General features: G+C 56.2%; 1 protein-coding gene and 1 pseudogene across 1 annotated transcript in view; both read left to right on the top strand.

Annotated features, from left to right (window-relative positions):
• The first annotated feature begins 2,856 nt into the window (after positions 1 to 2,856).
• LOC140392457 (ubiquitin-ribosomal protein eL40 fusion protein-like) lies at positions 2,857 to 3,301 on the top strand (annotated as a pseudogene).
• A 12,841-nt stretch (positions 3,302 to 16,142) lies between these two features.
• rbm20 (RNA binding motif protein 20) overlaps positions 16,143 to 17,525 on the top strand; it is a 274,255-nt gene continuing 272,872 nt past the window's right edge. The window contains 1 exon segment of the mRNA XM_072479520.1: positions 16,143 to 16,319. Within this exon segment, the coding sequence (XP_072335621.1) occupies positions 16,186 to 16,319 (134 nt within the window). The 5' untranslated portion in view covers positions 16,143 to 16,185.

Here is a 17,525-nt window from a genome sequence, read left to right as displayed (position 1 = left end):
CTGGAGGGAGCAAGCAGCAGGATGCGATATCTGCACTTAGCTCAGGGTAGAATTCCTGACCCAACAATCAAAACAAAGCTTGGTGCCTGATGGAATGGTGCACAGTGTGAGCCAGTGCCTTGTAAATATGCACATAGTCATCCATTGCCCAGTAAATCTGCATGGTGGGATCCAGTACCCAGTGAATCTGCACGATGAGATCCAGTGCCCGGTAAATCTGCACAGTGGAATCTAATGTCTGGTAAATCTGTGTAGTGGGGTACAGCACCTGTAAACCTGCATAGTGGGATCTGGCGTCAATAAATCTGCACAATGTGACCCAGTGCCCAGTCAACATGCACAATGGGATCCAGTGCCCAATAAACCTACACAGTGTGATCCAGTGCCCAGAATCCCGCACGGTGGGGGTCCAGTGCTCAGTAAACCTGCACCGTGCGATCAAGTGCCCAGTAAACCTACAAGGTGGGGTGCAGTGCCCAGTAAATCTGCACGGTGTGATCCAGTGTCAGTAAACCTGCAAGGTGTGATCCAGTGTCAGTAAATCTGCAGTGTGATCCAGTGTCAGTAAACCTGCAAAGTGATCCAGTGTCCAGTAAACCTACAAGGTGGGATGCAGTGCCCAGTAAATCTGCACGGTGTGATCCAGTGTCAGTAAACCTGCAGTGTGATCCAGTGTCAGTAAACCTGCAAAGTGATCCAGTGTCCAGTAATCCTGGCCGGTGTGATCCAGTGTCCAGTAATCCTGGACGGTGTGATCCAGTGTCCAGTAAACCTGTATGGTGTAATCCAGTGCCCAGTAAACCAGCATAGTGTGATCCAGTGCCCAGTAAACCTGTATGGTGTAATCCAGTGCCCAGTAAACATGGGATGTGATCCAGTGCCCAGTACATTTGCATGGTGTGATCCAGTGCCCAGTAAACCTGCAACGTGTGATCCAGTGCCCAGTAAACCTGTATGGTGTAATCCAGTGCCCAGTAAACATGGAATGTGATCCAGTGCCCAGTATATTTGCATAGTGTGATCCAGTGCCCAGTAAAACTGCAACATGTGATCCAGTGTCCACTAAACCCGCACTGTGTGATCCAGTGCCCAGTAAACCTGCAGTGTGATCCAGTGCCCAGTAAACCTGCACAGTGTGATTCAGTGCCCAGTAAACCTGTATGGTGTAATCCAGTGCCCAGTAAACATGAGATGTGATCTAGTGCCCAGTATATTTGCATAGTGTGATCCAGTGCCCAGTAAAACTGCAACATGTGATCCAGTGTCCACTAAACCTGCACGGTGTGATCCAGTGCCCAGTAAATATGGATGTGTTCCAGTGCCCAGTAAACCTGCACGGTGTGATCCAGTGTCCAGTAAACCTGCACAGTGTGATCCAGTGCCCAGTAAACATGGGATGTGTTCCAGTGCCCAGTAAACCTGTATGGTGTGATCCAGTGCCCAGTAAACAGGCAGTGTTCCAGTGCCCAGTAAACCAGCACGGTGTGATCCAGTGCCCAGTAAACCAGCATGGTGTGATCCAGTGCCCAGTAAACATGGGAGTGTTCCAGTGCCCAGTAAACCTGTATGGTGTGATCCAGTGCCCAGTAAACAAGCAGTGTTCCAGTGCCCAGTAAACATGCATAGTGTGATCCAGTGCCCAGTAAACATGGGCTGTGTTCCAGTGCCCAGCAAACTTGCATAGTGTGATCCAGTGCCCAGTAAACCTGCATAGTGTGATCCAGTGCCCAGTAAATCTGCATGGTGTGACCCAGTGCCCAGTAAATCTGCATGGTGTGACCCAGTGCCCAGTGCGCCATGCAGGTGTGATCCAGTGCCCAGTAAACCTGCATAGTGTGATCCTGATCCAGTGCCCAGTACACTTGCATAGTGTGATCCAGTGCCCAGTAAACCTGTACAATGTGATCCAATGCCCAGTAAACCTGTACTGTGTGATCCAGTGCAGCAGACCTGTGCAGTGGGATCCCGTACCAGGCAATCGACATAGCGCAAGCTCTATCCATTTGCACATCAACATTGGAATTGGAGTTCTAAAATGGCACTGGATGCTGATTTGCAGCTGGTTTGTGATGCAGAACAAAGCCAGCGGCGCGGGTTCAATTCCCGTACCAGTTGAGAATTCTGAATTCTCCCTCTGTGTACCCAAACAGGCGCCGGAATGCGGCGACCAGTGGCTTTTCACAGTAACTTCATTGCAGTGTTAATGTAAGTCTACTTGTGACAATAAAGGTTATTTATTTTTTATTTAATTTATTTTATACAGTTTCCTGTCTGAACAGCTGGGTTGTTGCTCGCCCATTTGCAAGCGATGCTTGATAATTGCCTCAGGAGGCCTCACCTATCTTCCCAACTGTTGGCTGTCCCCTTTCCTCCAGGTAGAAGTGAGCATCCATTGATAATGGTCCCTCCATTACAGTCACATCGCTGGGACTGTGCAAAGGTATCTCCTGTGCTCGGTTACTTCAGAATCGTTCAACAGGTTTGGCTCATTTGGTCGGCACACATAGACGATCGAGGGAAAAGAAAGAGAATATGTTCTTGGAGGTTAATTCGTCCCACGCAGTGTATCTTGAATTCAACTTCTTGCGAACTGTTTGCTTATCATAAAAGTGGACGACATTCATTTTAGGACCTAATAAGATATTGACTTTCTCAGATTACTTTTGTATGGTTCTGAATTGACGATGCATTGTGTCTTGGTTGGAGGTTGTTAGGGAAACAAAATTTATTGTAAGGCATTTATATTTGAATTGGTAAACATTAGAAATAAGGTATAGTTTTAAGTGGGTTTAATTTAATGTTTCTGTGTTTTTCGGTTTTGACAGTCGGAAACAGACAAGATGCAGATTTTTGTGAAATCTGACCGGGAAAACCATCACCCTGGAGGTGGAACCGAGCGACACCATCGCGAATGTGAAAGCCAAAACCCAGGACAAGGAGAGGATTCCCCCGGATCAGCCGCGTTTGATCTTCGCTGGGAAGCAGCTGGAAGATGGACGCACCTTGTCTGACTACAATATCCAGAAAGAGTCGACTCTACATCTGGTGCTGCGTCTGAGGGGTGGTGTCCTGGACGCTTCCAACCGAGTCCTTGCTCAGAAATACAACTGCGACAAGGTGAATCTGTCGCAAGTGCTATGCCCGTTTGCAACCCCGTGCATCAAACTGACGGAAAACCAAGTGTGGCCACACAAACGATCTGCGACCCAAGAAGAAGCTGAAGTAAATGTTGGGCAATCAGTCCATGGTAAACTTGTGTTTGTGCTAAATTTTCAATAAAAGCACACATTGCGTCATTAAATTTTTTTTTTAAATTAATGTTTCTGTGCCTGGAAGGGTAAAACCTATAGTTAGATTCATGCCGGATGAAGGTGTTTGTGTTTGGGGTTATTTTCAATTCTAATGGTAATTGTATTGTACTTAGAGAAGGCTATGGCAAAAACAGGAAACAAACCAGCAGTGGTTGCTTAGCAACTGGGGCCCTGTAAGGTAGAGAAGCTTTTAGGTTTCAAGGGGCTGGTTTAGCTCACTGGGCTAAATCGCTGGCTTTTAAAGCAGGCCAGCAGCATGGTTCAATTCCCGTACCAGCCTCCCCGAATAGGTGCCGAAATGTGGCGACTAGGGGCTTTTCACAGTAACTTCATTGAAGCCTACTCGTGACAATAAGCATTTTTCTTTTCATTTCATTTCAAGTTTTAGTTTAGCTAATTTGATTGCAGTTGGAGATAGATAGTGAGAGAGAAGTTAGCTGTCATGGCTCTGCTAAAAGTAGTTGGTTTTAGAAGGCTAAAGAGGGAACATATCTCTTTGCCTTGCGAGAAGAAAAGCCATACTATGGAGTAATGGGAAAGAAAACAGATGCTGGAAATCTAAAGTCCAGCTAGTTAAGGAAAATAGAGAAATGAGAAGTTTGGAGTTAATGGAACAGAGGAAACTGGGAGCCAGAACAGATTACTGTTCAGTAAAGTAACAGAGAGCTGAAAAGGCATTGCATCATGCAAGGTCAGAAAGATTCCTGCAGTGGTGCTAAGGTTTATGAGAAATTACTGTAGTTTGAGAGACATTGGGCTGGATTCTCCACTTCCCCAGCTATGTGTTTCTTAGCTGCGCACCATTCGTTGGCGGTGGAATTCTATACTCCTGCCACTTGTCGAAGGGATTTCCCATTGAAACCGCCTCACGCCACCTGGAAACCTGTGGGCAGGGATATGCTGCCAGCAGGAAAAGTTAATTACAGCAGCTGGAAAATACTGGCCATCATTTGAAATAATTGTGGAAATCGGTGGCTGGACCTCAGAGTTTGTTTAAAAAACATTTTTTTAAAATTACTTTATCAGAGTTGCAAAGCCAGAGCTCAGAGTGTGGACGGGGGCAAACCCCTAATCCAGCTCCTTGCCTGCTCCAAAAACCAATTCAAACTGAATCCAATTCATGGGGCGAGATTCTCCGACCCCCCGCCGGGTCGGAGAATCGCCGGGGGCTGGCGTGAATCCCGCCCCTGCTGGTTGCCGAATTCTCCGGCACCAGAGATTCGGCGGGGGCGTGAATCACGCTGCGCCGGTTGGCGGGACCCCCCCGCCCCCCGCGATTCTCCGGCCCGAATGGGTCGAAGTCCGGCTGCTAGAATGCCTGCCCCACCGGCGTGGATTAAACCACCTCTCTTACCGGCGGCGCGGGTGGGCTCCGGGGTCCTGGGGGGGCGCGGGGCAATATGGCCCCGGGGGGTGCCCCCACGGTGACCTGGCCCGCGATCGTGGCCCACCGATCCGCGGGCGGGCCTGTGCCGTGGGGGCACTCTTTTCCTTCCGCCTTCGCCACGGTCTCCACCATGGCAGAGGCGGGAGAGACTCCCTCCACTGCGCATGTGTGGGAATACTGTCAGCGGCTGCTGACGCTCCCGTGCATGCGCAGCCTGGCAATGTCATTTCCGCGCCAGCTGGCGGGGCACCAAAGGCCTTTCCCGCCAGCTGGCGGGGCGGAAATCAGTCCGGCGCGGGCCTAGCCCCTCAAGGTGAGGGCTCGGCCCCTCAAGATGCGGAGGATTCCGCACCTTTGGGGCGACGCGATGCCGGACTGATTTGCGCGTTTTTGGCGCCGGTCGGCGGACATCGCGCCGTTTCCGGAGAATTTTGCCCCTGATCTCACGCTTATCTTAGCAAAAAAGCCCAGAAGCGATTGTGTAAAAACTTGTAAGATGAAGGAAACCTGAAGGGAGAGGTGTAAAACCTGAAAGAGAAACCTTGATGGAAGCAATGGAGGGAAAGCATAATTTAGAAGAAGATTTGAAGACGTGACTTTTGAAAGCAGAATTTGAAATCACTGAATTCAGAAATCAGGGGCGAAATTCTCCGTTGTCGGCGCAAAGTCCGCCAATCGGCGCAAAAAACGGCGCAAATCCGACTTGCGTCACACCGGAAAAATGGGTCAAAAGTCTCCGGCCCGAAATGGACTAGCAACGACGTAACGGGATCCGCACTTGCGCACGTGGTTCACGCCGTGCAGCGTCATATGCGCCGCACGGTGTGACGGCTCATAAGGCCGCGCTGCTCGCCCCCACCCGACCGGAACACCCGACTGGATGGCTGGCCGCCGCTCAGCCCCGAGGTTCGAGTCACGCGATGTGGAGGCGCTCCTGGACGCAGTGGAGCAGAGGAGGGACGCCCTGTAGCCCGGGCACGGCCGCAGAGTTGCCCCACGCCACAGCCGGCGTCTGTGGAGGGAAGTGGCAGACGCCATCATCGCTGTGGCCCTGACACCACGGACAGGCACCCAGTGCCACAAGAAGGTGAACGACCTCGTCAGAGCAGGCAGGGTGAGCCTCCCCCATATCCCCCCTCCCCATATCTCCCCCTCCCCCATATCCCCTCCCCCATATCCCCCCTCCCCCATATCCCCCTCCACCATATCCCCCCCATCCCCATATCCCCTCCCCCATATCCCCCCTCCCCATATACCCCCCTCCCCATATCCCCCCTCCCCCATATCCCCCTCCCCATATCCCCCCTCCCCCATATCCCCGTCCCCCATATCCCCCCTCCCCCATATCCGCCCTCCCCCATATCCCCCTCCCCATAGCCGCTCTCCCCCATATCCTCCCTCCCCATACCCCCCCTCCCCCATATCCCCCCTCCCCCATATCCCCCCTCCCCATATCCCCCCTCTGCCATACCCCCCCATATCCCCCATATCCACCCCTCCCCCATATCCCCCTCCCCATATCCCCCATATCCCCCCTCCCCCATATCCCCCTCCCCATATCCCCCCTCCCCCATATCCCCCCTCCCCCATATGCCCCCCTCCCCCATTTCCCCTCCCCATATCCCCCTCCCCCATATCCCCCCTCCCCCATATCCCCCCTTCCCCATATTCCCCATATCCACCCCTCCCCCATATCCCCCCTCCCCCATATCCCCCATATCCCCAAGTGAATCCAGCCCTAACCTTAACCTCTGCAATGCACGCGCAACCGATGGCGTGCATTCATATACCTGCCTAACAGTGTAGCCTTTTACCCCTGCCACCACCCCCACCCACCCCCCACCCCCAACAGGAGAAGCGCGCACACAACAATAGGGAGCATGTGAGGACTGGAGGAGGCCCCGCTGATGAGAGGCCACTGACCGAACACGAGGAAAGGGCCCTGGAACTGGCTGGCGGACCTGACGACCGGGAGGTTGCTGATGCAGAGGTCGGGGGCGTACTAGCAAGTGAGCCACCGACAGCCGGTCCCCATATCCCCCCTCCCCCATATCCCCCCTCCCCCATATCACCTGATCACTGCCTGCGTGTCTAACCATGCATGCTTCATTGTGTATCGCAGGACCAAACGTCCAGGCACCCATCCCCGCAGATGCAGACCGCCCGCAGGATGCCCCTCGGAGGCGACGGGAGACAGAGAGACCCGGACCCTCCAGCATGCGATGCCAGCAGGATGCCCCTCGGAGGCCATGGGAGACAGAGAGACCCGGACCCTCCAGCATGCGACGCCCGCAGGATGCCCTTGGAGGCCACGGGAGACAGAGAGACCCGGACCCTCCAGCATGCGACGCCCGCAGGATAACCCTCGGAGGCCACGGGAGACAGAGAGACCCGGACCCTCCAGCATGCGACGCCCGCAGGATGCCCTTGGAGGCCACGGGAGACAGAGAGACCCGGACCCTCCAGCATGCGACGCCCGCAGGATGCCCCTCGCACACCACGGGAGACGGAGAGACCTGGAACAACAGGGAGACGACACCCCCATCACGTGCGGGAGCGACCACCCAGCGACGAGGGGGGCAGCCACAGGCCCCCGTCACATCCGAGCCAGGACACCACTACCCAGGACACCACTACCCAGGACACCACTACCCAGGACACCACTACCCAGGACACCACTACCCAGGACAGCACTGCCCAGGACACCCCTACCCGGGACAGCACTACCCAGGAAGACGAAATACCGGACAGTGACTCAGAGTGGATGGGTGGAGACGAACCCCCACCCCAAAGTGCCATGGACTCAGAGTGGGACGAAGAGCACGACACAACGCCACTGCTGTCACCAGCACCCTCCACCATCGCAGAAACACTCACCTCGGTTGGGCACTTTAGTGATGAGGCGTCTGGTACACTCACTGGTGCGCACAACACAGCCGTCCCGGTACAGCAGGTGGAGGTAGGAGCAGCAGAGGGGCCGGGCGGTTGGAGGGCAGCCCAGCCCAAGCGAACATCTGCCGCCCAGATGGATCCCGGGTTCCTGGAGTTTCCACACCCACAATAATATGATCAGGGATAGTCAGCATGGCTTTGTGAAGGGTAGGTCATGTCTCACAAACCTTATCGAGTTCTTTGAGAAGGTGACTGAACAGGTAGACGAGGGTAGAGCAGTTGATGTGGTGTATATGGATTTCAGCAAAGCGTTTGATAAGGTTCCCCACGGTAGGCTATTGCAGAAAATACGGAGGCTGGGGATTGAGGGTGATTTAGAGATGTGGATCAGAAATTGGCTAGCTGAAAGAAGACAGAGGGTGGTGGTTGATGGGAAATGTTCAGAATGGAGTTCTGTCACAAGTGGAGTACCACAAGGATCTGTTCTGGGGCCGTTGCTGTTTGTTATTTTTATCAATGACCTAGAGGAAGGCGCAGAAGGGTGGGTGAGTAAATTTGCAGACGATACTAAAGTCGGTGGTGTTGTCGATAGTGAGGAAGGAAGTAGCAGGTTACAGAGGGATATAGATAAGCTGCAGTGCTGGGCTGAGAGGTGGCAAATGGAGTTTAATGTAGAGAAGTGTGAGGTGATTCACTTTGGAAGGAAAAACAGGAATGTGGAATATGTGGCTAATGGAAAAGTTCTTGAAAGTGTGGATGAGCAGAGGGATCTAGGTGTCCATGTACATAGATCCCTGAAAGTTGCCACCCAGGTTGATAGGGTGGTGAAGAAGGCCTATGGAGTGTTGGCCTTTATTGGTAGAGGGATTGAGTTCCGGAGTCAGGAGGTCATGTTGCAGCTGTACAGAACTCTGGTACGGCCGCATTTGGAGTATTGCGTACAGTTCTGGTCACCGCATTATAGGAAGGACGTGGAGGCTTTGGAACGGGTGCAGAGGAGATTTACCAGGATGTTGCCTGGTATGGAGGGAAAATCTTATGAGGAAAGGCTGATGGACTTGAGGTTGTTTTCGTTAGAGAGAAGAAGGTTAAGAGGAGACTTAATAGAGGCATACAAAATGATCAGAGGGTTAGATAGGGTGGACAGTGAGAACCTTCTCCCGCGGATGGAAATGGCTAGCACGAGGGGACATAGCCTTAAACTGAGGGGTAATAGATATAGGACAGAGGTCAGGGGTAGGTTCTTTACGCAAAGAGTAGTGAGGCCGTGGAATGCCTTACCTGCTACAGTAGTGAACTCGCCAACATTAAGGGCATTTAAAAGTTTATTGGATAAACATATGGATGATAATGGTATAGTGTAGGTTAGATGGCTTTTGTTTCGGTGCAACATCGTGGGCCGAAGGGCCTGTACTGCGCTGTATTGTTCTATGTTCTATGTTCTATAGATCTGATGCAACCACCGACCCGGAGACGAGCGGAGAGGGTGACGGCCGGCTTGCGGCGGCTGCAGTCGCAGGTGGAGGAGTCCACCCGCGTCCAGGAGCTGGAAGTGGTGCCGGTCATGCGTGCCACCCAGGCCGACACCGCACGGGTGGCGTCCGCGGTGGAGGCAATGGGTGCGACGGTGTCAGACATGGGGAACGGTTTGCGAGGCCTGGGGCTTTCCGTGCAGGCGGCGTCTGTGGCCCAGGACATGGCTGCCCTCTCACAGGAGGCCATGAGCCAGTGCCAGCGCCAGATGGCAGAGGCGCTCAACACCATAGCCCAGTCTCTGCAGGCCATGGCCCAGTCTCTGCAGGCCATGGCCCAGTCTCAGCAGGCCATCGTTGAGGGCATCGGCGCCAGTGGCCATGTGCGAGCCGGTGTCGCACTGTCACAGACAGGGTTTGCCAACCCCCTGGGCTCCATGGCTGCAAACCTGCAGACCCCTGTCGATACCAGCACGGGCCTCCAGGACTGGCAGCGCCAGATGTCGGGGGGGTGTCGGATGGCCAGTCCGTTCGCATCCCCCACCCATGTAGAGGCCTGGGGGCCATCGGGCACCCCGAGGGAGGAGGAGGTGGTGTGGTCCGTCCCGGCTCCCCCTGTAGGGGAGGTCCCGGTACACCGCGACACCTCGGACTCCCCCCCTTCCGTCCCAGGTGCATCGGGTGGGCAACGGGCAGGACAGACTGGCAGCTCGCCATCCCAGTCGCCCGGGCCGCGGTCTGGCCCATCTAGGCCAGGACGCCCCAGGAAACGGCCGCCAAAGGGATCCAGTGTCAGAGGGCAGGAATCACAGGAGTCCACCTCCAGTTCTGCTGTACCGTCTGGGGAACCACGTAGACATAGTCAAAGGGCCCGTAAGGCCAAACAATTCGACACTGAGTAAGTTGGCACGGGTGCAGGGCATAGATGAGTTTTAGGGGCTAGGGCACGTGCATGAACTCCTTTGGTTATTAAAGTCAATGTTACACCTACAGAAGCTGCCTTTGTGCTCTGTCCAAAGCGTGCGGGGGGTGTCATGTACGTTGAGCGCAAGTGTGTGTGTGAGGGGTGGTCTTACCTCAACCCCAGGTGAGTCTGCCCCCTTCCCCCTGGGCCGCCATCAACATCCCCCCCCGGGCAGAGGACGGGACCGTGCGCTGCAGTGTCACAGCCGCATGCAGGGATGGTCCGGGTGGATGGTGGTACTGTGGCCATGGGTCAGACATAGTCCAACGATGTGGAGCCAGGAGCTCACCGCAGGGCGGGTTGTCATCATCCTCCATGGCCTGCAATAGACACGCGTCCACCCGCAACTGTGTGAGCCCGGCCCGTTGTGCCGCAGGTGGATTGGCAATGGGGGGGGGGGGCTGGTGTGCATGCGGGTGGCGCGGGTGGGGTTGGGGAGGGGGGTGAGGGTGCTGGGTGGGTGGATGGGTGGGGGGTGTGGGTGGTCTGCTGTTGCCATGGTGTGCGGTCTGTGGCCATACTACCCGATTCCCACGCCCATCTAGTCAGTGAAGCGGGCGGCTATCAGTCTGTCCCGTGCCCGCTGGGCCAGCCGGTAACGGTGGACAGCCACCTGCCTGTGTATACCCCGTCTGCCCTGACCATTGCCCCCATCCCCCTCATCTGGGGAGGACTGCGTCTCTTCCTGCTGCTCCTCCACTCCGCCCTCCTCTGCCTGCGGCACATCGCCCCTCTGCTGGGCTATGTTGTGCAGGACGCAGCACATCACAATGATGCGGCCGACCCTATCGGACCGATACTGGAGGGCGCCCCCAGAGAGGTCCAGGCACCTGAAACGCATCTTCAGCACGCCAAAGCACCTCTCGATCACTCCCCTTGTCGCTACATGGGCATCATTGTAGCGGTTCTCCGCCTCATTGCGTGGCCTCCGTATAGGCGTCATCAGCCACGATCGCAATGGGTAGCCCCTGTCGCCCAGCAACCAGCCCCTCAGCCGGGGATGGCGTCCCTCATACATGCTGGGGATGGATGACCGCGACAACACGTATGAGTCGTGTACACTGCCTGGGTAACGGGCGCAGACTTGCAGGATCATCATGCGGTGGTCGCAGACCACCTGTACGTTCATCGAATAGGTCCCCTTCCTATTGGTGAACACGGCCCTGTTATCTGCAGGTGGCCGCACGGCGATGTGCATCCCATCAATCGCGCCCTGGACCATGGGGAACCCGGCCACGGCAGAGAAGCCCACGGCCCGGGCATCTTGGCTGGCCCGGTCCACAGGGAAGCGGATGTAGCGGTGCGCCATGGCATATAGGGCATCTGTCACTGCCCGGATGCACCGATGTCTGCGATATGCCGGACAGGTCCCCACTCGGTGCCTGGAATGACCCCGTTGCATAAAAGTTCAGGGCCACCGTAACCTTGACGGACGCGGGAAGAGGGTGTCCCCCGCCAGTGCCACGCGGTGACAGGTGTGCCAGCAGGTGGCAGATGTGTGCCACGGTTTCCCGCCTCATCCGGAGTCTCCTCCTGCATTCCCGGTCCGTGAGGTCCTGGTATGACTGCCGGGGCCGGTACACACGGGGCGCCCTTGGGTGCCTCCGTTGCCGAGGGGCCGCGACGTCCTCCTCCCCCTCCTCGTCCTGTCGGTCAGGTGTCCCTCCAGCCTGGGCGGCTGCCGCCTGCCCCTCTGCGGCAGCCTGCGCCGCCTCTCTGGCACGCTCCTCCTCCTCATCCAGGGCAACATGGACATTAGCGGCTGCCGCCACGGCGGCCAACATCGCTGGATGATCGGAAAACATGACGGCCTGGTGGGGGGGGGGGGGGGGGGGGGGGAACGACGATATGTCATCATTGCCCATATCCCCTCCTCCCCCCCAGCCAGTTGGCATGGACCGCATGGGTCCAACTGTTGGAGGCTGGCACCTGGCCAGGTGGACCAACTCACTTGCCCTCGCACCCCCCCCTCCCCGGCACGGACCCCCCCCATCCCCCTCCCTGGCACGGACCCGCCCCCCCCGTCCTCCTCCCCGGCACGGACCCCTCCTCCCTGGCACGGACCCCCCATCCCCCTCCCCGGCACGGACCCCCCCATCCCCCTCCCCGGCACGGACCCCCCATCCCCCTCCCCGGCACGGACCCTCCATCCTCCTCCCCGGCACGGAACCCCCCCCATCCTCCTCCCCGGCACGGACCCCCCATCCCCCTCCCCGGATCGGAACCCCCCCCCCCATCACTCTCCCCGGCACGGACCCCACATCCCCCTCCCCGGCACGGACCCCAACCTCCTCCCCGGCACGGGCCCCCCCCCATCCACCTCCCCGGCACGGACCCCCCCATCCCCCTCCCCGGCACGGACCCCCCATCACCCTCCCCGGCACGGACCCCAGCCTCCTCCCCGGCACAGGCCCCGCCCCCCATCCTCCTCCCCGGCACGGACCCCCCCCATCCCCCTCCCCGGCACGGAGCCCCCCATCCCCTTCCCCGGCACGGACCCCCCATCCCCCTCCCCGGCACGGACCCCAACCTCCCCGGCACGGGCCCCCCCCATCCTCCTCCCCGGCACGGACCCCCCCATCCCCCTCCCCGGCACGGACCCCCCATCCCCCTCCCCGGCACGGACCCCAACCTCCTCCCCGGCACGGGCCCCCCCCCTTCCTCCTCCCCGGCACGGACCCCCCCCCATCCCCCTCCCCAGCACGGACCCCCCATCCCCCTCCCCGGCACGGATCCCCTCCCGGCACTCCCCCGGAGCCCATCCCACTCTAACCCCCCCCCCCCCCCGCCGCACACACACACACACACAACCAGAGACACACCTCTCCTCACACATTCAGACTGCGGCCACGCCATCGCCTGCCCAGCGGCCAACCCCCCAGGCCGTCACTCACCTCCACGCTGTTCGGCGTGAACCTGGAGCACAGGTTCACGCCGATGAAAAGGAGATTTAATTTACGTCGACGTGAACGGTCATCACGTCGACGGGACTTCGGCCCATCCGGAAGGGAGAATATCGGCAGGCCCAAAATCGGCTGCCTTGCGCAGACCCGTGCCATTCTCCGACGTCAGCGACGCCATTAACGCCCCGCCGACTTTTCTCCCTTCGGAGACTTCGGCAACCGGCGGGGGCGGGATTCATGGCGGCCAACGGCCATTCTCCGACCCGCTGGGGGGTCGGAGAATGACGCCCCTGAATTCATTGAGACCAGGGGCGAAATTCTCCCCCAACGGCGCGATGTCCGCCGACTGGCGCCAAAGACGGCGCCAATCAGACGGGCATTGCACCGGCCCAAAGGTGCGGAATGCTCCGCATCTTTGGCGGCCTAGCCCCAACATTGAGGGGCTAGGCCGAAGCCAGAGGGATTTCCGCCCCGCCAGCTGGCGGAAATGGCGTTTGTTGCCCCGCCAGCTGGCGCGGAAATGCGGCGCATGCGCGGGAGCGTCAGCGGCCGCTGTCAGTTTCCCGGCGCATGCGCGGGAGCGTCAGCGGCCGCTGTCAGTTTCCCGCGCATGCGCAGTGGGGAGAGTCTCTTCCGCCTCCACCATGGTGGAGACCGTTGCGAAGGCGGAAGGGAAAGAGTGCCCCCATGGCACAGGCCCGCCCGCGAATCGGTGGGCCCCAATCGCGGGCTAGGCCACCGTGGGGGCACCCCCCGGGGTCAGATCGCCCCGCGCCCCCCCCAGGACCCCGGAGCCCGCCCACGCCGCCTGGTCCCGCCGGTAAATACCAGGTTTGATTTACGCCGGCGGGACAGGCAATTTCTGGGCGGGACTTCGGCCCATCCGGGCCAGAGAATCCAGCGGGGGGTCCCGCCAACCGACGCGGCCCGATTCCCGCCCCCGCCCAATCTCCGGGAGCGGAGACTTCGGCGGGGGCGGGGGTGGGATTCACGGCGGCCAACGGCCATTCTCCGACCCGACGGGGGGTCGGAGAATGATGCCCCTGGAGGCTCACAGTATAAGAATCATCTGGGGGGAAATTTTGAAGAGAAATCCACAGACATTCACTTGGGTTCAGAGGGGAGTGTGTATTACCACAGTCAGCTTGAGTGCTTAAAAGGGGGCGGGATTCTCCACTCCCACGCCGAAGTGGCTGCGCCGTCGTGAACGCCGTCGAGGTTCACGACGGCGCGGAACGGCCCCGGTCCCGACCGATTCAGACCCTGACAATGGGCCAGGATCGGGGCCGTGTCATCTACCCGCGCCAGGCCTTGTCGCCCACGTAAAAGCGGCGCCGCATAGATGACGCGGCCGGCGCCGCATAACGGGCGTCATCCGCGCATGCGGCGTTGCCGTCCTCTCTAAGTCCGCCCCGCAAGAAGATGGGGGACGGATCTTGTGGGGCCGCGGAGGGAAGGAGGTCCTCCTTCAGAGAGGACGGCCCGACGATCGGTGGGCACCGATCGCGGGCCACCCGACATCTGAGGTACCCCCCGGTGCAGGATCCCCCCTCGCCCCCCCACAGGCCGCCCCCCCCCAGCGTTCACGCACCGCCCACGACTGCAGCGACCAGGTGTGGCCGGCGCCGGGGGGATACCGCCATTTTGGCCTGGCCGTTCGGCCCATCCGGGCCTCAGTATAGCGGGGTGCCGGAGAATCGCCATTTTCGGTGTCTCCGGCGATTCTCCGGCCTGCGGCCCACGAAACACGACCGGGCCGTTCCCCCTGCTTGGGAGAATCGCGGGAGGGCGTCGGAAATGTTGGCGGCCCAGGCGATTCTCCCAACCGGCGTGGGAGTGGAGAATCGCGCCCAGGGACTTTGTGTGTTAATGAGACCACTGTAGTTTAAGATGTACTTTGTAATCTGTGGTAATCCTAAAATACGTGTGTATCTGTTAAACTAAGGAGAAAGTAAATGAGTACTGTATCATAATCCAATTATTTCATATTTATTTTTTTCTCTTGTTGGTATAACTAATTAGCGGTCCTGTGACTCTGCTCCTCTGCATTTTATAAAGAAAAGTAAAAGTTCTTTTGATCTTCCCATCCAGTTATAACCAACTGGGATTGTAACAAGGTGCTGTGAGGAGGCATAGGGTCAGCATTTCCCTGGTTGTACTATAACTGCTGCCGGTGTGAAGCCCAGTTTACAGCCTGCATTGAAAAATTGTAGCTGATTCTCCTGTTAGCACTGGCTTGAAATTAAAAGTACGATTGGCTTTTAGACTCTCATGAATGTTTTTGGATGTGTTCACGCGTGTGCAGAACTTCGTACGCTTGACTAAATAGCAATGCGGAGCTGGCAGTATAACTCCGAATAATCAAAGCAGAAACTGGCTATGAACCGGTGTCTGTAGCGTAATAGCACCAGATGCAGAGAGGCAGAGAGTTTAATTAATTTATCATTGGATTTAATAAGCGGTGAGACATTACGTTACATATATGGAAAGCAGTTGATCAATACATCACACTCTGTAAACGTTACCTGTCATTCACACATTTGCTGTCACATTATTAACTGCTCTCCCTTATTTAGTTGCAAGTGTGTGACTTTGAAGTGAAGTGGAGTAAAGCCTGGCTTATTTTTAATCGATGATTTTCCTTTTTTATTATATGATTTATGATGCAGAATTCCAGTGCTATAAACTGTGCGGAGAATTCATGGGGCACTGCGACTGTAATGGTCAGGAGAGCTCGACACTGGCAACATTGGAATCTGATCCAGCTGCTGCATGAGGTATCAGAATAGCAGCTGCTCGCAGGCTGATCCTGTACCTACTGGGTGACTAATAGCATTCCAGACGCATCGACCGTAGTCTGTATGTGTATGTCCTGGATCTGGTCTCTGTCAATTGCACTTACAGAGCGGCAGCTTGGCCTATCTGCAGGATCTAAGTGGCCCATTGGATTCAAACCCTCTCAGCTGGTTTCCAGCACGTCTCCTGTGAGCCACCCGGTCTCCCACCTACTTCGTTCGGAGACCCTCGTACAGATGAGTAACTAAAAGTGGCTGGAGGAGCCTGATAGGGCGGTTGGAGAATTGGAGGACTAGGGACTTGGTTACACGGCCTTTGACCTCGTTGAGCCCGTACAGAACCTTCTTCAGCGCGACAGGCACAGGGGGTTTGGCTGGTTGGTGCTGTTGGGGGGGAGGGGGGGGGGAAACGGACGCTTGTCACTTCAAAGGAAGGGGATAAATAGCAGCGGATTGCTGGCATGAGGAAGCAGACCAGTGACTGTGGCGCTAATAAGCTTGCCGATAAGAGAGCTGGCGACATGGCTACCCACACGTCAGATTCTGGCTTTTCGGGATCAGGAGGGGAGCCACCTCCTACACCAACTGTTACAAGGTAATCTGAACAAAATCACACCAATGTATTTTCACGGTGCAATGAAGTACTGGGAAACCGTAGCTTTTTTGTTTGGTAAAAGCTGAGAATAAAATGGCTGTGCCTGTTGTGCAATGTTTGTTTGATGACACCCGGTGCCACAGATAATGCGCAGAGGACGAAGGGGGTTTGTTTGTTTGAGACTCCTCCACAAACAAAATAGAAATCACCTCCAAACGCTTCTGTCAGCAAGGTTAGAAAACACAGCGAGGTGAGATCAGTGTCATACGTAGCCCATCTGGAGGGCCCAACGGCTGTCAATTTTTACAAGTTGAGACAATTTGTGCAGCTGCGATTTTAAGCGATATATATTGATGCAAGAACCCAAGGAAACCTTCTGTCAGAAGCATTTTTACGATGTTCCGTGCGGAACGGCAAGGACAGAGAGAGATAGAGCATTTCACCAGTTTATTGTTGTGCCGTTGTCCAAGTAGCTTTCGTTTCGTTAAGGATACAGAGTGATACAGACATTGAAACACTGCAAGTCATGAACTCTGAGATCATAACATTGTACCTCTTTACCAAGATAAATCACTGAGAACTCCACTTAAACAAAGTTCACCTACATACAGATATACACGCAAATCTTTAATCTATAATAATCTGTCAAGCTTTTCCTCGGTTGGTATAATCCCTTGTATTAGTTCAATTAAAAAAGTACTGCTTGCCCTGTTACACATAATCAGATTTCACTGCTACATACATTTTTGTGCATTTTTGTTTAAGTGACCACGATAAGATTTATAAGACAGAAGTTCTCTCATACTTTGGGGGAAGAACAAAAAATAATTCCTGGCCAATTAAACTGGATAGGTTACAGAGCCATAATGTACGATATTTACTCATACACTCCTGGGAAGTGGATGAAATGTTCATTCAACAAAAATACTCAATATCACTCAACCTCTTTGAATGCTGAACATCCTTTGCAGCTTCCCAAACGGGCACAAACGCAGGGGCATGACCTATTTATTGCCATTGGCAAAGAGGTAAAGCAAAATAAAGTCGCCATAGTCCCAGGTGACCATAGGCTGCTTTCCCCTTTGAGGGGGGAGAGCTGGCTGGTGGTGATTTAACCTGAGGGTCACCACACCTCAGGCGAGAGGCGAGGTTGAGAAGGCGGGGCCTTCTTGAAGAATGGCAGCCGTTACGGGAATCGCCGTTATG

The sequence above is a fragment of the Scyliorhinus torazame genome, chromosome 16, assembly GCF_047496885.1.
Source record: "Scyliorhinus torazame isolate Kashiwa2021f chromosome 16, sScyTor2.1, whole genome shotgun sequence".
NCBI classification, from domain to species: Eukaryota; Metazoa; Chordata; class Chondrichthyes; order Carcharhiniformes; family Scyliorhinidae; genus Scyliorhinus; species Scyliorhinus torazame.
Note: the sequence above shows the minus strand (reverse complement) of the source record. Positions and strands in the feature narration are given on the sequence as shown.